The sequence below is a fragment of the Agelaius phoeniceus genome, chromosome 10 (genome assembly GCF_051311805.1).
Source record: "Agelaius phoeniceus isolate bAgePho1 chromosome 10, bAgePho1.hap1, whole genome shotgun sequence".
Lineage (NCBI taxonomy): Eukaryota > Metazoa > Chordata > Aves > Passeriformes > Icteridae > Agelaius > Agelaius phoeniceus.
Window position 1 is genome coordinate 2404808 of NC_135274.1, and position 22453 is coordinate 2427260.

At 43.7% G+C, this 22453-nt stretch overlaps 1 protein-coding gene across 1 annotated transcript; it reads right to left on the reverse strand.

The window, feature by feature from the left end:
* Nucleotides 1–6: 6 nt before the first annotated feature.
* On the reverse strand, nt 7–15489 carry PLEKHB2 (pleckstrin homology domain containing B2). Its single transcript, XM_054638999.2, has 8 exons — nt 15363–15489; nt 12090–12137; nt 11318–11470; nt 10403–10505; nt 9468–9507; nt 7270–7359; nt 6044–6155; nt 7–4021 (listed from the first exon to the last, which is right to left on the reverse strand). The coding sequence occupies exons 2-8, from the start codon at nt 12124–12126 to the stop codon at nt 3885–3887; spliced, it is 672 nt and encodes a 223-aa protein (XP_054494974.1). The 5' UTR covers nt 12127–12137; nt 15363–15489; the 3' UTR covers nt 7–3884.
* Nucleotides 15490–22453: the final 6964 nt, after the last annotated feature.

Sequence of the window (22453 nt, forward strand, 5' to 3'; positions counted from 1 at the left end):
AAATAATTACACTAAATATGACTTTTATTGCTATGGTTATTTTGCTATAAATTAATAATGAGAATGAGGACATACAGTAAAAGCTGCAGTAAAGACAGGGAGTGCACAAGAACATAAAGGTTCTGGAGGGGAAACTTGTTGCATGCTACCCTCCATGACTTACACAGTCCTATGCTATGCTGAGGAGGAAAAGCACAAACACATCTGAGGAACATGGGTGTGAATTTTCTCCTCCACTCCACTTGCACAGCTGGGTCCATCACCTACTGAATCTTCACTGAAGAACAAAGTAAGCCAGGGTTGGATGACATGCAGGGTAGCTCCATCTGGACACTGCTCAGAACGTGCTTCAGCACTGGGGGGTTGTGTCTTTGCTGGCAGTCAGTGCAGTTGTTCTGCACAGAAACTCTGCCCACCCCCTCCCTCCTCCCTCCCTAGTCCATAAACCTTTACCACTCACTGGAAGAGACTAACTCTCCCTCAAATTCAAACAAAAGGAGCCAACAGCTATGTTCTCACATGGAACCAAGAATACCCTGGTTCACCTCTTTAATGTGGTCAGACTTATCAGAGAGCTGAGCATTCCCACCCCGCTCTCAGGAAGCCTGGCTCTATCCATCCATAACTGTGAGCCCAATAGTAACAACTCCCAGATGAACATCTGGACTTGTGACCTCCTCTATTCTAAATAGACTGGCACTGCTGTACAACAGATTTATCCCTCCCTGACAGTGTACACTGCACAAGAACAGTGCCACTGTGGTACATTGAACCTCCCATAGCTTTAGAGGGATTAAGTGTTGGGCCCAAAGCAGGAATGTGTGCTTGAGTACTATGCAAATATAACTGGAATTATAGTCATGAATAGCACCATTCAGAAACAATCATTTCAATCTGCTTGGAAAATTATCTTGCCACCCCTGCTGCCTCTTCCCATCACTGGGGTATCAGTGGTCTGCAAAACCTGGCACGGCTGTCCCTCCAAGCCCCAGATCCCATCTCCAGCTCAGAGCAGCACCCACACCAACTGCAGATATTTGAAGTGCAGAGAAAGGCTATTGAGTCACGACTGTGCATCCAGCCAGACATTCCTGTGCATCTGACCAAAGCTCTGCCCTGTTCTGAGCAACAGGAGACACAGGCACGAATTCAGGAAGCAAGTCTGAGCTTCAACAACCAGGGAACTTCAGGTGACAATCCCCCTGCTGCTGCTTTGTGCACCAGGATGTTGCCACCTCTCTGCAGTGAGATCAGAAAGGCTACAAGCACCTGCAGGGAGATAACTGTGCTCTTGATTTCAGGCTCTAGCACAAGTTTGTACACTTGCTTTCTGGGTTCTAAATGCCTGTGCTCCTGAGATAGAAAATACTTCATGATTTTTGTACAAAAGCAGCCCATTATTTCCAAGCTGAAACTACAATCTTTGGCTTCAATTTCAAGTGTGTTTTTCCATTGAGAAGTGTAAGGTTATTTTCTTAATGAAGAATTACTTCAAATTGAACTTTTAAAAAGATAATTTCTTTTGAATTTCAACCCAGGAATGTTTTACAATCAATGATCTTTATTTTATATACTTCACTTGAAGAAACTAGGAACCTAGACAGAGTTATCTCCTGAAAACACACAGACATGTTCCCCTGCTGTGACTAACAGTCCTTCTGAAAAAAAAAGCCCAAACCAAAACAAAAAAACCAGCTGATTCACTTTTTGTTATCCTTTCCCAATCATCAGGAAATTCAAATAAATCATATGATGCTCAGTGGTTTTACTCTCCCCTACTCCTTACAAGTTAAGAATCACAGAGGAAGAGGAGCAGATGCAGGCATTCTGCAGAACTCGCTATTGCAAAGCACAAACCAAAGAGCAGCACAGACCTGTAATCAAACTCACCTCCTAAAGGGCTTTTCAAAAGGGCAGACATGTTTGTCCACTTACATTCCATCCCTTTCTGACCTCAAGGTCTCTAAGAGAGCTTCAGTAGTGTACTGCAATTTCTTTTGGTTTGGATTAGCAATAGGACACTCTCCCTTTAGTCCTCTTTTGCACTTCCAGAATGTCCTTTCAGCACATCTGACTGGCTGAACACGTGCAGCTTGTGTTAACCTGTGAAAGGACATGCTTGCACACTGCTGTACAGCTCAGAGCCAGCCTCCTGAAGGCAGTTTACCTTCCCTGGATTAGGCCACTCTTAGTAAAGCAGCCACAGTGACATCTGTCTGTTAACTCCAGTGATTCCACTTGCTTGAGTTAGTCCTAAGGCTCATGAAAGCCTAGTGCCTCCCCTGGCTGCTACCCAAACTCTTGTCCAGCACCTCTATTGCTTAAATAAGTAGGAAAGAACCAAGAGAATTTTAGGATGAAATAGAGAAGATTGGGACTTCAGCTAAATTTATATAGGTGCAAGTTCTCATCTATTTTCATCTTTCCTGACATGAAACCCTGTGAACCATAAGGAAATTAACCTTCTTCTAAATGGAAGCATAAGTAAGACTTAACATTAAAACAGTATGCAAATACAGGAAGCTAAGAGTGGAAGTATAAAAATAAGTCCTCTTACTATAAGAACTCAACTCAGGCACCCTGCCTCATTTACCTGAACAAGAAAGCCCATGCATTTCTTCAGAGCTTTCTTTCTCTGCCAAGCACAGCTCAGCACAGATTAGAACAGTCCATGTAACAAACAAAACAGCTGCACTCCAGGGGACAGCACACTCTAGAGAAACCACACATACAAGCAAAGCCAGACAGGTTCCTCGGAGTGTTTTTCTCAACAAGTCATGGAGGGAAGAGGAGACCTGCTGAATGTGAGGTGGAAATGTACATACAACAAACCCAGGCTCAGCTGTGCTCAATATTACTTGCAAATGAGGAACCTGGTTCAGCAAACCTTGGTGGCTGAGGCAGGCATCTTATCCTAGCCCTGGCAAGGCAGCTGATATCAAAGTGCCTGTGTGCAAGGTCTGCTGGAGTTCTTGTCTCTCCCCTCCTGTTCCTGCTGCAGAGGGGCTGGCAGGCCCAACAGAGCAAGGGCTGCTCAATTCCTTCTCCTCCTGCAGCCTCTGCAGAGCCATGGCAGTGAGGAGCAGAGACAATGGCTGGCTCCTAACAATGCAGCTGCTGCAGTGTCTGAGGCTGCTGCTCTGCAGACACCTGCAAAGCTAAAGATCCAGTACTTCCATCTGACCACATAAGAGTCATCCAGGATAAAGAGGGAGCTAGAACAACAAACACTGCTCTTCCTTGCCACTGGTCATTCACATTTCTGGGAGAATAAAAGAATTGAGGAGTGCTGCTGCTTCCTAGTGGTTTGCTCATACATTCTCAGAGACAACTTCACCTGGATGGTGTGAGAGGTAGGTACAGGGCTGCACCTAAGAAAACACACTACCATCTGCAGGCAAGTCTGAAAACAAAAAAAAAACCCTCAAGCATGGCAGACTGTGTAATGCCAAGGAATCTCTGCCGAGCTCTATGTTTTTCCAGGGAATGTTTAAAAGCCAGTAGTATATGTACACTAATGCAGGACTCCCATTAACCTCTTATTTGAATTAGATCTTAGACCCCTCCCTAAAAAGAATAATCTTTTTTCCTATGGTGTTTACAATAACAGTCTGTTCATAAAGCAGGTGACTGCTACCACATCACATTGATCCTTATAATTCTGAACATCAGACCAGAATTCAAAAGCAGCACATGCCATTTCCAACCACTTAACTAAATGGTGCCTTTAAACTCTCATTAAGACAGTTAAGAATCAGTTATTAAGATGTCACTACTGAAAAATAACTATTGCATTTTTCAAAGTTTAACAGTAAACAACATTGCCAATATATTATTGCACACAATAAAGGGGTTTGGAACTACAGAGATAAGGAAAGGGTAATCTAGAAGACCCAAAAGAGTGATCCCAGAGCCATTCCAGTTGCTGCTCCAGCCAGCATGCCCAGTGCAAGGTCTCCATCGCTGTCACGGTAACGCTCTCGGATGATGACGTGGTTTGCAGGGGGCTGCCCATAAGGTCCTAGGAAATCAGAGGTTGTTGGGAGGAGAGCAAAAGAAATGTGTATCTTAATACCATACACTGCAATTTCAAAACAGGCTGCTCTTTCACCTTCTTCCTTCAAATGAATACTAATATTTTGTCAGCTGCACAGGTAGAATACATTTCTGCTTTGGATTCAGCCTCCACATTAATTAAATCCAAGGGCAATCCTAGGAACACTTCTAGCCCTGTAACAGCTTACTTAATATCTGTAAGGAAAACTCATCACAAATGTAAAAGTGAACATTGTTCTGCAAAGAACCTATGAATTACTTGTATTCACTTTGTGGATTTAATGTAAGAAATGGGTCTAAAAATGATTCAGCCTTGAAGTTAAGGCAAACAGTTTAGTTCTTCCCCCTTACCCCCTCCCCCTGAAAAAATCTTTGGCAGGTCTCAAGCAGTCATTTGTCTGAAACTGTGCATCAGTTATTTACATTTACTGCCTACTGCAATTCAGCCTTCACATCCTGGATTGATCTGTGAGGTGGTGACAGCTGCTACATTTCTGTTCAGATGAAGGTTGGCCAGTAGTAAGAAATTAACCTTGGACTCAAGAAGCCACTGACTGAGCCCTGCTCTGAAACAGACTTGTAACAGCTTCACCTGTCATGTTTTCTGATTCAGCTCCTAGCTGCAAAGCAAACATAACAGTACTCGTTTCCCTCCCAGACATTTCAGGCAGAGTAAATATTCTTGAAAATCTCACAATGGTGTTTTGTAACAGATTCTTAAGTAATCCAACTAAATACAACTCAGAAAGGCTTCCACTGACTCTGAACAATGCATGACTCTATCCCTTAAGAAGGACTATGGCACTGCAGAGAAGGAGCAGCAGAGCTGAAAGGTACAGGGGTCAGTGAGGTGCTGTGGTGAATCTGAGCCCTAAGGTTTTAGTTGCAGTGACCCTGGTGAAGGAAAACATTGAGCTTTGGTTACTGTGCCCAACCAGTAACCAGTATCTTAACACACTAGCAGACTACTGAGGGGAGTTTGATGCTGCATTGTTATCATAAGGGTTTGGCCTGCTGGAAGTTTTTAAAAACAGTTCTTGTGTTTTTAAAAAGCTACTGCTTTTCAGAAACAACAGAACACATGTTCTTCTGTGTTTGAATATGTACCATTTGTATCTAAGACTTCAGTAACTTATATGGAGTAAACTTTAAAAGCTTTTAAGGCTGATGCACCTCCCTTATAACAAAAAATGGAAAAGGAAAAAGTGAAATAACCTGAAAAATGTCAAATGGAAAACAAAATCTCCCTCAAAACTGAAATAAAATGTTCTCAGTAGAGATTCTTGTTTGCAGAGTCAGATCATGAACATGTTTTCTCATTTTTATTACTGTACAACTCTAAAGCCCCAGTTCTGTAGGACTGGGGCTCTGTGCAAAACTAACCCTAAATTAAGGTGACTGATTAAAAGCACACCCTACAGTTTTACTCTTTGCTTCCTGTTTTTGGGATTGAAAACCTGAATATACAAACCTGAACAGAGCACCAGGAGATTTCATGTGGCTGAAATGCTGCAATTACAGCAATTCCAGCACACAGGGATGGAACCAGGTACAACCTTGTTCTGGGAGTGGATTTACCATTGAAACTTGCATTTAAATAATTAAACTAAGTTTAAGAGCAGCAGATGAATGACAAGTTCCATCAATGCCCAATATGGAGTATTGAATCACAAAATCACATCTTCTTCTGGCTCTTGTACCTTTCCTTAGAAAATATGCTGTAGTTAGAGTTCTGTATGCTTCAAAAGGAGTTTATAAAGCAATGTAACTATGCTGAGATCACATTGGGAAGGTTAAATTCCTTAATTCCAGTTTCACTGCACTGCCTCTGTTGTGAAAGGGTGAGTGGACTGGGTTCCAGTTGCAGGTCAGGTTTCTTTCTCCATGTACAGGAGTGGTGGCTGGTAAAGGATGGTGATTAATAGAGCTAAAGCCAGAAAGATTGCCTCAAGTAGCTTCTGTGGGAAGGTGAGGATGTGCTGATTACCTTGGTATGGATACTGATAGGGCACAGCATAAGCTTGTCCATTGGAGGCATAGAAGATCTGAGGGCCCGGGGGGTACGCGCCATTGTACTGATCATAGCCATAGCCATAAACCTGGGGAAATGAAAAAGGGCTGTTACACAGGTACACTCTGCTATGGATCCAGTCAAGAACACTGTTCAATTTGCCTTCATTTCTTTCACTAAAGTATCCAGGCTGTCCCGCTACAGCCAATCTACTCCCTGGAATGGATTCAGAACAGCTGCTTGAAAAAGAGGGCACTCCTAAGCAGCATCTGCTCTCTTCCTTTCCTCAACAGGCAACGGCAGAGGCAGGGCCTGGTTCATTAGGCAGAGGCACAGCAGCCCTGCCAGCTTCTCCTCTCTGCCTTCATGCCAACAACAGCTCTCTGGGGAGCTCAGAAGTGCCAGGAAGGCAGCAGCCAATCCCAAAAAACTCCAGCCAGCCCTCCAAGAGGGTACACTGCAAGCAAATGTCAGATTAAAGACAAATGCTCTAGAGCTGAATGCTTTAGAAGAATTTTTTTTCTCCAAAAGAGGAGGCTGCACAGAGGAAGCTCCCAGTACCACAACTCGTTTTTAACAAGAGTGAGAGGCTGGGGCAGATAGTGCAACAAGCAAGAGTGCTCCAAACTATCCCCTCACATATTACTGCACATCACTAAACACATCCAGAAATCCCCAACATATCCTGATTTGGTCCCAAAGCTGCTCCTTCACTGCAAAAGAACTGTGTATCCAGGAACTAGAGTTATTGTGTTGCTGTGACATCTTGGTACAACAAAATCCTTATGTGTTAAAAGTGGCAGCTCCAGTCACTACAGCCCATTTCTAAAACTTCTGATCTTACACCTTTCCAGCTCTTGCACAACATCAAAGTGTAGTTACACCTCCTTCTGTTAGAAGCTGCATGACCACTATACTTGAAGATCAGCCAGATAAATTCTGCCCTGTCTCTCAGAAGCTTTATTTTTCAAGTTCACTGAGCAGCCACCCCTTTATACCCTTTCCAATGAAACATGCCTCATCCTTTTCAAAGGAAATCCATCTCAAATAAGAGCAGCAATAGGCTGATAGTGCCTTACTCTCTGCTGTTGTAAAAGCTTTAAAGCTGGGTGTAAGAATACAATGCAGCACTTTGTGAGTGCTTGAAGGAGGCTGCTCCTGCTGCCTCACTCATGTTAATGCTTCCTGACTGCAACTCTTACCTCAGGTGATGGTGTGGCATAAGCTGTGTAGGGAGGAGGGGCTGAGGAAATGGCTGTCTCATCATACATCACATCAGATCCCACATAGCCCTAAACACCAAGGAGAGAGAGCAGTTATCACCTGTTCCTACAGACAGACAGAGCAGTCTAAGGATTAAAACTTAATGACCACAAAGAGACAGTAACCTTTAGCCACACTGTGTGTTAAGAAAGCAGTGAGTTCCTTGAAAAGGCTGCAGAAAGAAAGGACCTGGAGACTGGGCCTGGGAGAATACAAATTCCTGATCAGCCACAGAAAGGAGCCATCAAATTTTTCCCTGTGTGTGTGCCACAGACATGCATATGTGTACATGCAAGCACCCTGGCTCCTCCCACCAGTCCAGAGCCTCAGATTTAGAAATTACCCTCCTGTTCATTTTCTGTCTTCAGATAAAGAAATCTTCACAACTAAGCTGGCTGCTTCCTGGCACCCTAGAGTTATTGTATCACCAAGTTCTGCAGAAGCAGGTAAAGGAAACAAATGCAGTAGCCAAAAGTGGTACCTGAGGCAGAGGTGGTAACACTTGAGTCCATTTAGAATAAGTTCTCAAAGACAATTGAGATTTCTTACACTACCTTTGTATTCTTGTCCCTAATATCCAAAATCTACAGTGATGCTCTTATTCCCTTTTCCAAGGCAAAAGCCAGCTCCCATTCTTTAATTCACAAGGGAACATTTTAATAAATCAACAGCAAGTGTTGTATTATCTCTTGGACTGATGAAATCATGGCATTTGAGGACATGATATGGTTACATCCTAAGTCAAACTCATGGTGAAACATGAGTTTCACTGCTTGAAACACTGTTACTGTATGAAGTGGTATTTCCATCAGCTGAGAAATCTGCTCACATCTTAGCAGTAAATGTGTTCTGCCCTGCCACAGGGATCTTTGTCCAAGCCATGCACAAGCCTGCAAACACCTGTAAATGATGCAGTTCTCAAAGCTAAGGTGATCACCCCACTATTCCAGGGAAATTAGGAGGCACTGCTGGATGCTTGGAAATTTTGAAAAGTGTGTCACACACCTACAGACTCAAACCCACATCCCAGTTAGTCCAAGTCTTCATTGGACACCTTTAATAGCTTTGGAAGATGTTAATTTATGTATCTACTTGTGTAGAGGACTCCCTGCTCCACTTTGAGTAGCCTTGGGGTCTGCCTTGGCTGACCAAGGTCAGCACTGCCACGTTCTGAGCCATCTATCAAGGCTAGCAGCAGTGTCAGAGGCATGAAAACAGCAGCTCCTGAAACCAGGAGCCACCATCTCACACACAGGTGGGATAAATCCCCTAAAACTAGAGCAGACAGACCATGAGTGTTGTGCCCTTTGCATGAGGACAAATCCCTGACTTCTCATTTAAGGCCACAGGCAGTGTAGCATGGCTGCAGTCAGAGCAGTCATGTCTGGGGTAGTTTTGCCATGACAAGTGTTTGCTTTGGGTATCTACAAATCTAAGTTATATCATCTGACAGATGCCCCAGTACAGTGGCAATGTTAATGTGACCCATCAGAAACTGAGATAAGCTTCTACAAAACACAGCATTTCCCCTGGGCTGGTTCAGCCTAGTCATCCAAGGAAAGCTAGTGCTGCAGAGTATTCTGGAAGGCAGTCTAAAGGAAAAACAAATTGCAGAAAATGCTGAGGTAATACACTCCTCCTCAGCGTGCCTGCACTCCCCTCCAAGCATCTCACTCTTCCCTATGGCTCTGCCAAGAAGCATCCCACAGTGGGATGGATCTACATTAACCAACAGCTGCTGTGTAGTAAGCTTCCTTTAGCACTGCACCCACCTGGGAGGCAACAATCACTAGGAGTGAAAAGTTCATTTTTGCTGGTTGCAGAAGACTTGCTTGTTGCCCACAGCCTTAGTGCCCACAGACCAACTTTCCAAACATTCACTTCCACCCAGAGAAATCATTCCCTAAAATAATTATTTTCCACACAGCATGTATTTGCCTGGACTTGGCTGCAAGGATGTGTCTGTGATCCAGAGAATCATTCTTCTCCCCACCAACAAGCTTTACTATCATGCTCATGACCCTGTTTTTCTCTAGCAGAGAAGGATGGAACATGATTTCAGAACTCAACTGCTGGACCACACATAACACTGATGTGCTGCTTCTCTATCACTATAAAGTCTAGGTAGGACACTCACTGTGTTTGTTCTGGCATCCTGGAGAGCAATTTTCCATGCCCTGCAAAAAAAACCCATTGGTTAGTGGAACACTGATAAAAATCAATGCCACCTTTTTCTTTCAGGTCAATCCAACAAACAAGGTAAGCAACTAGAGGTACTGCAGGAGCAGAGTTTTAGGTACTGCATGTTGTCAAAGCCTAATGAGACACTCAAATGAATGCACCAAACTGTTACACCAAGACTAAGAAATAATTACTTTCTTTGCAGAGCTGAGAAAGAACAAGGAGGAACAAGAGGAGGAATGGATGCAGTTTTGGAGGTCCTTGCTGCAAGCACAACAGGTAGGAAATATGCAGTCATGCTCAGGATGAGGTAATGGGATGCACCCAGCAGAACAGCTCATCTGTGCTGATTAGAGCAGGGGCCTTGCTGCTGCTGCAGTTGCCAGGAGGCAGGAACACCTCACCCAGCTCCTGCCCTGCCACAGCCTGGGAGCATGCTCCATGGAACACACTTCTTGCCAAACAGTGATTAGAGGAGTTATCTAATTCTACACAGCCCAGCTCAGCTGAGAGGTCACAATAGTGGAATATTCCTCCTATTGCTACTGGGATGTCCTTGGGCTAATGCCACATCATGTGCTCTTGAAGAATGGCAAAAGTTTAAAAAAATCTGTTTAGCAAGTCTTGCATTGATCATATTCATCAGATTCCTTTACTCCTCCTCACCCTTCAGTGTTTTCAGTGACTTAACTTGTAGTTAGTTTGCATGAGCTAGACAACTTCTAGGAGATATATTGGGGTTTTTGTCACTGAAAACCTGCTTTCATTTGCTTGAAAACTTTCTTAAAACATTTCTCTGGAAGTTAGAAGGGAGGAAAATAACTAGGGAGGGAGATAAAGAAGGATAAAAGAGGGAGAAGCAGCAAAAGCATTATTCTCTGACTGTCTTACAGGCAGTCATCTGCACTCTCTGCACAGAGGTTGACTGTCTTCCCATCACGGCAAACAATCTGCAGTAAACAGTCTCTCTGCTTCCCCTCTGGAGGCTGGAAATCTGAGTGAGAAAAACAGACATGAGTTATGAGTATAAACAGCACTACATGAGCACATGGACAAGAAAGGAGTCAGTTTAAGCAAGTCTGGACAAAATAAACTAGGGCCACTTGTAGCTGCCTTCCGTGGCATCAGAGCCCCAGAAGGAAATAACCTGTTCTTACTCCTCAGAGTGTCCTGGAAGTAAGCAGCTCTGAACACCTTCCCTACACAATGCAAGTGTCTCACAGCAGAACCCATCCATACTTAGCAATGGTACTGTCCAGCACTTGTGTCCCTCCCTTGTGTCAGCACCAAGTGGAGCACTAACAAATGCCAGAAGTGAACTTAGGAAAAACATCTGCTGAGGTTTCCTATTTCCAGCCCTGCCTCTCTGTCCACCCAGCACTGTGGTTAGACCAGGAAAGCTCTGTATCAGACACACAGCCCTGCTGAGGTTTCCCATTTCCAGCCCTGCCTCTCTGTCCACCCAGCACTGTGGTTACACCAGGAAAGCTCTGTATCAGACACACAGTGTGCTGAGAACATCCCATCCTCCTGCAGCACGGTACACTGTCCTCCCTGAGTTTTAACAGGAACTATTAAACCCTAACCTAACCTATCACATGGTGATACCATGCCCTGGATATCTCCAAAGCAATTTAGGAGTTGGTGGGGTTGAGTTTTTTTGGAAGGTGGGGGATTCAAGACCAGTGAAGTTGCACACACTTTGGACACGTTTACATCTGCAGCAGTGCTGTGTGTGGTGTGCTGGGCGGCACTGAAGCTGTAAAGAATCTCTGGATACACAAATCCTGAAGGTTTCATTATTACCTCGACATTCATTCCCCACTCTGAGGTTGATACAGTGGATTCTCATGTGGATTTTATCTTCCAGATCACGGCGACTTTGATCATCATAGAATATTAAGCGGCCATCAGACCACAGATCAAACCAGTTCTTCTTCCAACGCCGTAAAATAGTACCTTAAAAATCACACAGTCACTTTTGAGGGCACATATTGGGAAATATTTCTGTCCTAAAGTTAATAAAAATAAACCAAGAAATCCTTCACAGTTGCCCAAAACAACATTCTAAAGTGCCAAGCAAAATCCTGTATTACAACATCCCCACTTGGGAACATTAGAGACTTGGGTGCCATATTTTATCTAGGATTCAAAGCAAAACTGGTTTTATTTTAAGTGCATAACCTGATGCTTGTGTTCTAACTTGCTGCAGGAACAAGCAGAGGGCATGATTAATTGAAAGACACTAAGCTGAGGTGTCAGGTAAAGTGTCCAAGTCCCCACTCACACAGTACTAATTACAGAGCAGCATCTGAGGCTGAATGCCAGTCAGACACCTCAGTTATATTTATATCCTGTTTCCCACTGGAGCACCCAAAGGTCATGTGGGAATGTCGTCATGACACGTCATTATGTGACATGTCCTTAAAGTAAAAAGGGAAAAAACCCAACAAAAACAACCCACAGAACTACTTCTTTTAAGAAAACCTGGGAATTACTCCAACATCAGCTGCTGTGATGTTTTCTGAAGAAATCCCAGTGAACAGGGAGAGAAGGAAGAGAAAGACCCATGACTTACTTTGCCGGAGCAGCCATCCACTCTTCACAAATGCCATTGCTGCTTAATCTAGTGGGCAGAAGAGGGAGGGGGAGGGGGGAGAAAAGCAGTTTTCAGTATTTCACAATAACACATTAAAAAGAGGCAGCTCAGTACCATCTATCAGAGCTGCAGGTACCCAGCTCACGTTGCAGAGACGCAGCAGATCCCAGCTGAAGATACTCAGTAAGCACAACTGGTGCTGTAGGACGTAACAAAGGTGCAACTGCTGTGATCCAGCGTGACTGTCAGAGACCACCTTGATGTTTAACTGGCTAACAAAACCCTCCTGGGGCTGCTCTTAGAAAATGGGGAAGAGACAGACTGCAATGACTGCTTCCTGACTCACCAGCAGTTCCTTTAAAGTCCTCTCTGCATACGTGTACATTCTGGATTCTGCAGTCTCAAGTTACCAAGCACTTCTACCTGCCTCTCTTTTTTTTTTTTCTGTACTTCCTCTTCTGTGTTTTTCATTCACTGGCTCAAAGTCGAGTCAAAACAACAGCTGAAACAGTTTAATCTTAAAAAGGAAGGAGAAAGCTGTTTTTATGACTTGTATTTCTTTCAAATCATTACTAGCTCACTCTAAGAATTAAAGTAAGTAAAAGATGAGCCCATAAAGCAAGATTTTAAGTTCTCCTCAGCTTTTAAATGAAGCTTGAAATAGCATGGCAAGGACTCTGTGTTAAATTCAAGTCATCACACGTGGCATTAAGTACTCGGCCACTGCATTCTGGTTTATGAGCATGCTGAAAAAAGACATCAAACATGGGATATATTGGAAAATGAGGTTTTATTTTACAGCCTAATGGTGTTCTGATTATTGTTTTAAAAGAGATTATAAAAACTCAACTGTCCAGATGCAATTGAACTAGAAAAGGAAGAACAGAAGCATTTTAAGCCTCCCCTGAGAAGGCTACTTTTGAGAAATTATTTGTGGGGCCTGTAAGAGAGACAGATATGAGAGACAGAAATGATACTGAAACCTAACAAAGAACAAGTAATTCTACTTGTGGCAGCATAAAGGGGGGGCATGAGGGGGCAAAAGGTGGCATAGTAGATTTGGTAAACAGAGGAACTTTTCCCAGACAAACCTCAGAAGAATGAGTTTAAAGCTGAGGAGAAGAGAGAAAAAAAAGAGTTTTGTAATCTTCTAGCAAAATATGAAGTTACTAAGGATCCATACTAAGGATCAAGTAATGGATATTACTGGTAGCTGTGTCCTCTTCAGATTACTGGGCAAATACTGAAGCACACAAGATATAACCATCAGGATTTCATATTTAAGGAATGCCACTTCCTGCACAGGTTGGATACGATGGTGAGAACCACGGCAGGTGAAGTCTGTACTACAGAATAAACCCCTTATTCTTGACTTTTGTACCAGCTTGCTGGGAAAAGAAAGATTCTGCTGAGAGCCCACTTCTGAAAAGGAGCACCAGACTCCTGTCCTGCTTTAATTGTGGCCATTTGGTCCTGCTCTGGGGTCTGAGCATGCTCTTGTCACCCCTATCCAGAAATAGAAGCCAATTAATTCTTCCAAAGTAACAAAGCAGTACAAAGGACCCAAGGCTCATTCTGCCACCACCCCAACATAGACTTCTCTCCTCTTGATTCTCCTTTACAAGCAAACAGTCTACTTGCTCTTCATTTTCACAGAAAAGAGTGTCTCTAACGGTGTTTCCATGTCCTACAGTTTGCCCAATAAGGTGAAATCACTATTTCTGGAGGCTGTTTCCCAGTCTACAAGCCAAAAAAGAATTTGCATGAACTTCAGTTCTGCTGCAAGTGCTAGGCTAGGCCCCGGAATGTTGTTGCTACCTTTAAACCAACTCTGTTACACAATAGCGTAATTAGATTTAACTTAGACACAAAAAGGGGAAGAACCAAAGAAGAAAACCTCTCTCTTGACAAATTGAGTTTTGCCTGTGATTACAGAACAGCTCACAAAGTCTCACATTCAGAATGTTTCAGAGCTGTCTAAAGCTACAAGAGCAAACGGGGCTTCAGCAGCTGTACAGCACCTTGCATGTAACCTCCAAAGCAGCAAATACCCTCTCCCAATTCAGAGTTTAAGTGCCCAAAACGTCAGCTCTGGAAAGAGAGCAAGGAATCACACAGAAAAATCTGTCAGCACTTAAAGTAGGAGGTGCAAAAACAATTAGATATTCTTCCTTGTCCTTTTTAAGCACAAGGGCTCATTTGAAGTCCTCTACAGTATTCACAGTCCTCCTACATGATGTTTAAAAGTGTATTTGCAGAGCTAGAAGATAGCCTAGCAAGATCAGCTGCATCTGAATAGTATTTGCTTGTTAAACCAGCCCAGTGCCATCAATATGAAAAATGGGATTTAACCAAACATAAATTAATAATAAAAGTAAAATTAATAAATTTATTAATAAATTAATAATAAAAATAAAAATAACCAACATGAATAAAAGTGTTTTGGTGACTGAAATCTAAGAATAGTAGCACTCTAAACTGAACTTGAGTTAGGAGTAGATGCAGCAAAGGAGTGGGACAATTCCTTTCTGCTCCCTGGAACAGCAGTTTTCTGCACGGAATATAATGTGGAATATCCAACAGTCTGTTCCAGTCCCTTTCCTGATAAAACACACTTTAAAATAAATCAAGTGCTTCTCCCTGCAGCTTGTAGTCCCCAGCTGAGCTAGCAGCGGGCCCGGCCCTGCACTCCGTGTCCATGGGCGGGCTGGGACAGCAGCGGCAGCCCCGGAGCTGAGCGGGCGGTGAGCAGCAGTGCCCGCACACTGCCCAGGTTCCTTTACCCTCCGTACTGGGGCAGAGCACAGGAAGCACGGTGCTTAAACGTAACCCTGCCCGGCCCCTCCCGCTCCCAACAGCGCAAGTTTTCTATTCCTGGAGCCGCCTGGCTCCGGCCCAGCTGCGCAGGCCCTTTCCCCGGAGCCGTCTGTGCTCTCCGAGCCAGTTCCCGGCGCTGCGGCTCCGTCCCAACCCTGCCCGGTGGTGCTCGCTCCCCCCGGGACAGCCCCACGGCAGCCCCGGCCCTCCGCGCCTTTGCCCGCCGGGGAGCGGCCTGGACTGGCCCGGCCTGGGCTGCCCCGAGAGCCGCGTCTCGCCCTCCCCGCCGCCGACAGCCGGGCCCCGGCGCCGCTCCCGGCCGGGCTCGCGCCCCGCTGACCTTGGCGGGGCTGGCGGTGGTCAGGCCGCCCGCCGGAGCCGGCCCCCTTGGCCCCCTCCCCGCCGGCCCTGCCCCAGCCCGGCCGCCGGCCGTACCTGCCGCTCCCCGCGCCCGCCGCCGGCCCCGCTCCGCCCGCGGGCAGCGCCAGCCCCGCCTGACGTCAGCCGCGCCACAGCGCCCGGCCCGCATGGAGCCCGCACGGAGCCGCGGGGAGCGCGCCCGGCCCGGCACGGAGCCGCGGGGAGCGCGCCCGGAGCCCGCACGGCTCGGTCCGCTGGGGAAGGCTGAGCCGGGACACTGACCCCGTCCCGTTAATGCCTTTCCCCGGCCGGCGCTACACGCGCTTTGCCGGCGCTTTAAATCCATCGCCTGTGCCCGGGCCGGCGGCTGGCACAGGGGCGGCCTCACGGCACTAAGCGGTTCTTTCCACAGGCTTTTTCTTTTCCTCCACAGTTTCTGATGTCACAGAGAGCGGCAGGGGCCCTGTTCAGGCAGGCCCGCAGTAGCGGGGGCCGGGAGAGCCGGCGGGCCCTGGGACCGGTTACATAAGGCAGCACAGCCGCGCCGGGCCCAGCGCGCCCCGCGGCTCTGCCGGGCTCAGCGCTGCCCGCACCCACGGGCAATGCCCCGTGAGCCCGGCTCGTTAACTGCATCGCTCACACTGTGCTTCCACTGCTAGCGCAAAATGTATGAGATGGTTACTCTGGGTGAAAAATGCCTATTTTATGACTTTTCGCAAATATTAAAATGAATATTACATGTGTTATGTTAGAGAGTTATGCTGTATTCATTTTCTTAAGTAGTGTGTTAAATATAGTTTTAGGTTATAACATAAGGTTTAAATAGAAACTATGCTATGTAGAATACTTTTTTCCTAAAGAAAGGACTGGCAGCGAGATAGCAGCCACAGGATACCTAAATCTTTCAGAGAAAGAATTTATTGCCCTCTTATCAGAAGAAACGAACTTCTTCCCATCTCCTCAGCCCTGAAGACGCTGTCAGGGTTCAGAGGAAGAAGCTGACACTGCCCAGACAGAATCCTGTGTTTGAATGGAATTTATGCATCCTGTATGAGGTGTATGAATATGCAACAGGCTGTTGTTTTTAAGTGTTAATCCTCTGTTAACGTGGGTCCTTTTTCGGGCTTATGCTGCCCAGAAAAAGGTACCCAGACATCCCTAACTCTTTGTTCTTATTGTCTCATATTGTCCTAATCCAAATTGTCCAAATTACTATTACTCTAATTATATTGCTATTTTAATAACCATTTTATTATCATTAAACTTTTGAAATTTTAAAAACAAGTGATTGGTGTTTTTCACACCAGCTTATTAACTCCATCGTTCAAATTGTGTTTCCATTTGTAACACAAAATGTATGAGATGGTTACTCTGGAAAATGAGACCAACCTCTTATGGAGATGTGATATTTCCCCTGACTGATGGGATTTCCTATTAGAACTTTTCCCAGGCTCATCCTAGCAGCCTAGGAGGGAATACTATAGTGGATATTTTTGCCCCTGACATCCAGGAGGAATGATGAGGAGGACTCCATCTTATCAGAAGACTAATTAATTACTTTATTATACTATATTTTTCTATACTATATAACACTATATTACAGAATGCCACTATTATAACAACTGTAAGTAAAAAGAAAAGAAATCATTAATTTATTTGCTTCAATCTCTTTAAGCCTAGATAATACAGAAGTAATATTCATCATAGTTACAATTTGACTTAATCTGTCACAAGCTCGTCAAATTCCTCCTACCCATCTATTATCTCTTCTTGAGCACAAGAGCAGTTCTAACTAGAAATTACATAGAAAGCCTGTGGCCCTGTACTTCAAGGCTGTAGTGTGGCCTTTGCTTTCATGTATCTCTGAAGGACCAGAAAAGTGCTGGAGGCAGAACAGGGGGGACAAAAACAGATCATCTATCTGTGAACAGAACAGGTTTCAGAAAACACCAATAAACGAGATTTGTGTAGGTCAAATTCTATTTATGTAGGGTCCTTTCTCAGAGGCTAAAACTGTCACCTTTCATTGCTGAAAAAGTATTTTCAGAAACTGAGGTATGAGAGGTATTTTCAGAAACAGAGGTATTGGTGGTAGAAGGCAAGACAACCTTTACACTGGGGGAGGGAGCAGTTTTCTTCTGGAATGAAAAATATTCCTGTCAAGGATTTGGGAATTCAGCAGCTTCTGCCCTGGGTGAACAGTCACAAGGGGACAGCTGCCTTTTTGGCACGTGTTCAAAGCACTGGCTGTCTGGGTTCATATAAAACTTTAGTTTTCATATTAGGGTTAAAACCATTTTAAACTTCCTCAGGCACCTGCCAGGTGTTTCCTGGCTGAATTATTTCCATGGGTGCAGAGCATCAAGACTTTGTTTTGGAGCTGTCTGGGACCATGTCCTGTCCTGTACCCTCCCTGGAAAGTTGGGCAGGGCTGTGAACCCAGCCACAGGGAGTGAGTGCCACACAAATCCCATCTGAGGCAGCAGGACAGAGGCACAGATCAGAAAAGATCAGATCTTCAGTCTGCCAGCACCCCATGCACATGCTGCAAACACATGCAAACATCTCTCAGGCTTATCATTCTGAGATCTTTTGAATTAAACATGTTGGGTTCCTCATTTTCTGAGGAAACTTTGATCAGTGAGTTTCTAATTAGCTGTGCTGCAGAGCTGAAGGCCTGAGTATTAATACCCTGAGCAAAAGAAGGAGAATATTTAGATGAAAACTATTGCAACTGGGGATTTCTTTTCAAGCCATTTGCCAGTGAAGTGTGAAAGTGAAGGCTTTTGTTCAAATGTTCAGCCTGTTCATAATTGCACTGTCAGTCTGGTAACTTCCAAAGCATGATGTGAGATTCATCCCTCACTAATAATTTTGAAAAAATGTTTGGAACATTAAAGACTTACCAAACCCTCAGGTTTTTACTCCCATTCTTGTCCTGAATCAAAGCAACCAAGGCTGAAGTTCAACTTCCCCATTGTAGTTACAACATGCCAGTTAAAACTGAATTGGCAAATTAAATTTCTAAACACCCTAGAAATTGCTATTTGGGCAAATAGATTTCAAAAAATGGAGCCATATGTGACTTCTAATTCTTTGTCATAATGCAGCTGACATAATACATCTCTTCAATACATGCTAAATTTTGATTGCCACCAACATAAGCATTTGAATTCTCACAGTTATTTGAGGGTCTTAAGCTGAAATTTGAATTTCAAATTTCATACTTTGATTCATAAAATATAATTAGACTCTAAACCAAGCAGAATATACATTTGCATTAAGAAAAAGCATTTCAAACAAAATACATGCCAGCATTATTAAGTATTATAATTAATGCTATTAATATTACTACAACTAACACATGTTCAATCAGGCTATTTTTTTTTTCAGAATCAGCATTGCTTACAAGGTAATGAAATGAAAAGTAGTAAAATCAAGAAAACTATTATTCAATCAAAGATCCTTGCTCGCAACAAAAAGGTCAGGAGAGCTGCTGCTGGAGAACACCTGAATAAGGAATTCAAAGATGTAGGACTCCAAAAGGTTTATATGGTTATTACTTATTAGTGTTTCAAAGCTTAAATATGAAGGTTATGGGCAACTTGAAAGTAAGCATTAGGTGAGAATAGCAGGGAAGAAGACAGGAAATAAGGCAAGCTTGATTAACTGTTTGGGAAACTAAGCCAGGTTTCAATAGTTTGTACCCAGCCTATAAAGCTTCCCTGATGAAAGAGAGATGGAAAAGAACATATTTCTGTTTTTCCAGAAGGTTGTATTTTCTTAGCCATGTGTATAATAGTCCTGAGCAGAAAGGTAAATCATAGATTTGGAAACATTTTTCTGCAGACTGCCTCAACACCCTTCCATGTCTCCAATGGAAAAGCTCTTGGCTTTCTTCTATGGGTAATTCATCTGCACCCATGATCAAAATTCCTTGGCAGATTTTACCTGCAGAAATGATCAGTTTGTGTGGTGCTGCCACATGGGAGGTGGTCCCCAGCTGAAAGGGGTTCCTGGGGAGGTCCTGGACAGGATGCAGAGCGCAGCTTTCCCTCCTGAGCACAGCCAGCTCTCCTAGCAGGACTATTGTCTTACACACCAGGAGCTGAAGTGAAGGGCACAGATTTTTAAATTGATTTGGGTTTTGTTCTGCTCAAATTTGCCAAATATAATGTATCCATGCAGCAAAACATAAGACAGAACTGCCAAGCAGTGTATAATGTGTGTGGAATGGGCAGTGAGCTTGCAGGCTGCACAAATGCTCTGCTCCAGCTGAACCTGGCCACTGCTCACACCCCAGCACCACAGACTGTAGCATGTGCTAATAATCTGGGCACTGCGAGGGTTTAGGATTTTAGCTTTTCTATTTTTAATATATTTTATTATATATATTCTATATATTTTATATTTTATTATTGTTTTATTTATTGTTAATTATTAGTAGTATTTATAACTTTTATTATTATTTATTTTATTAAATATATTTAATATATTTTTCATCTATTTGTAATCCTGCAGTTCTTTAGTGTATAACTCTAAACTCCACAGTGTTTACTCTAAGTGTGAACTCTAAGCTCACACAGTGTGAGCTGCTGCTTTCCCATTTTGGGCAGACACAACAATTCCTCTCCAGGCCTGGCAATCAAAGACACCTCACTGCCTCAGGCCCCAAGCAATGTAAAATAAAAGTGAGCTGGGGGGAGCAAACTTGGGGTACATGGCTTCATTACCTGGAGCTGGAATTGGAAGATTACCCCCAAAATGCAAATGGACCAAAGTTATAAAAGTGTGAAAACCTGTGAGCCATGGTCCATTTTGGGTGTAGCCCCTGGGGGGCTTTGTCTGCTCTAAATGTACCTGAAGGCCCTTCAATAAATAGAACTGCTTTTTATTGCCTTAATTCTGTCTGGCCTCTGTTTTTAGGTAGCCCAACAAGGCATCAGCTGGAGCATCTCTTACATGGAAAGGTTGAGGAAGTTTGTGGTATTTTTGGGGTCCCCAGGACGAAGGAGGAATTGAGAATCTGAATCCATGTTCTTAGAAGGCTAATTTATTATTATATTATATTATATTATATTATATTATATTATATTATATTATATTATATTATATTATATTATATTATATTATATTATATTATATTATATTATATTATATTATATTATATTATTATGCTATACTGAACTATAGTAAAGAATAGACAAAGGATACTTACAGAAGGCTTAACAAGATACTAATGAAAAACCTGTGACCCCTTCCAGAGTCCCAACACAGCCTGACCATGATTGGTCATTAAGTTAAAACAATTCACATGAAACCAATGAAACAATCACCTGTTGGATAAACAATATCCAACCACATTCCAAAGCAGCAAAACACAGGAGAAGCAAATGAGATAATATTGTTTTCCTTTTTCTCTGAGGCTTCTCAGCTTCCCAGGAGAAGAAATCCTGGCAAAGGGATTTTTCCCGAAAATGTGACAGTGCCACAGGTGCTCTGGGATGACCTTGCTGGAGCAGGGCTCACAGGGCACACAGGACTGCAGACACACAGGAATGGCTGTGCCTCTCGTCTTCCCAGCTGCCATTAACTTAAGAACTGGATTTTGCTAAAGGTGATGTGAGCAACAGATATGTTGACAGAACTGAGAAACAGTTTCAGAGCAACTCAAGGACTCAAATGCCTTAGGAAAAGTGTATTTTCTTAGAAAAATTTGTGAGCTAAGGCTTGAGAAGGATTAGCTCTTGCATACTGACAGCAGGAGTGAGAGACTTGCCCGAGGGCATGAGAAGGCTGTGGCAAAGGCAGAGGAGCTCCTTGACCTCTAACAGAAACCATTCTTGCTCTCTTTTGCCTCCTCCTGGCCTGCAGTTCGTGCAGCACTCCAGACACCTCATTTCTGCCATGAAGTGATCTCTTCAGACACTTATTACAGAGGAAACAGCACAGTATGTTCAAATAAGAGGCATCTGCAGCTTCCTGGTGGCCAGTGCAGCTCTCTGGAAGCAGATTGCAGAGTACACTGAGAACAGCAGACAAACAAAAAGACCAGCCAAAAGCTGAGGAACTTTCTGGGTGAGACTCTGGGATTTCATTGTCAGCTTCCATTGTTCAGATCTGATTAAAAACAAACTGGCAGGAGAAAGACCACATGCTTATCAGACATCCCTGCAGGTCACACCACTGGAAAGCCATTTCACTGTCACTGATGTGGCCTGTTTGGCAGGAACAGAGTTTTGGATCTCACTTTTATTTGTAGGCAGTTTTGAAAGGCATGGGATTATCAGGGATGGGTTAGATCCTTTGCAAATTGCAGAAAAGTTCCTGTCTCTTTGCAGCCATTCTGAAGAGGAAGAGAAGAAAAACCTAGAAAAAGGAAAACATTTCTGTTCCCATTAATAACTGTGTTTGGGCCTGTCAGCCAGCCAGCATCAGTGGGAGCATTTCCTCTGAATTACCTAAGCTCTGACTCTCACCTTTACTTTACATTGCCTGTACTATTCCATTAGTATGTAAAGAGTGCTACATGCACAAAGATCTACAGTCACAGCCAAAAGAAAGACATGTCAAGGAAAGAAGAGATCAAAAGAATAATTATATTTCATTTTCACTGAGGGACTAAAGCACAGGGGCAGTAAGAATTAGATGCAGTCACCTGGAAAGTCTGTGCCACTGTGATGAAACAGATTTATACCTCTCCTTGCCAAACTGTCAAATATTTGTGCTCCCTCATCAGACTGCCACAGTCCAATGGCCACCAGAAGAGAAGCTCCCAATCTATATTTTGGTCTAGGACTATTTTTTTAACCTTATTTTCAGTTACATGCTGCTTGTGATTTGGACTTTGGAAGAACTGTTGGTGAGGGGGCATCTGTTATGCCTAATTTCATTCTTGAAGCTTGCTGGAACTGGTGAGTTAAAAGTCAATTCTCTTACTCTGAAGACCTGGTTGTATTTGTCTTCAAAGGCACATTGAATTCCTAACTCTTAAACCCAACCTGCCAAACACTGGAATCAGTAGAAATCACCATGTCTTCAGAGGCTTTTGCATTATGCCCCATATTTTTTCCCTTCTCTTCCAGCAGTCAGACACTAAAACACTGACACAAGGTGGAAGATGAATGTCCATTGCCTCTTGGGAATTAGCTTGCTGTGCTGCACTG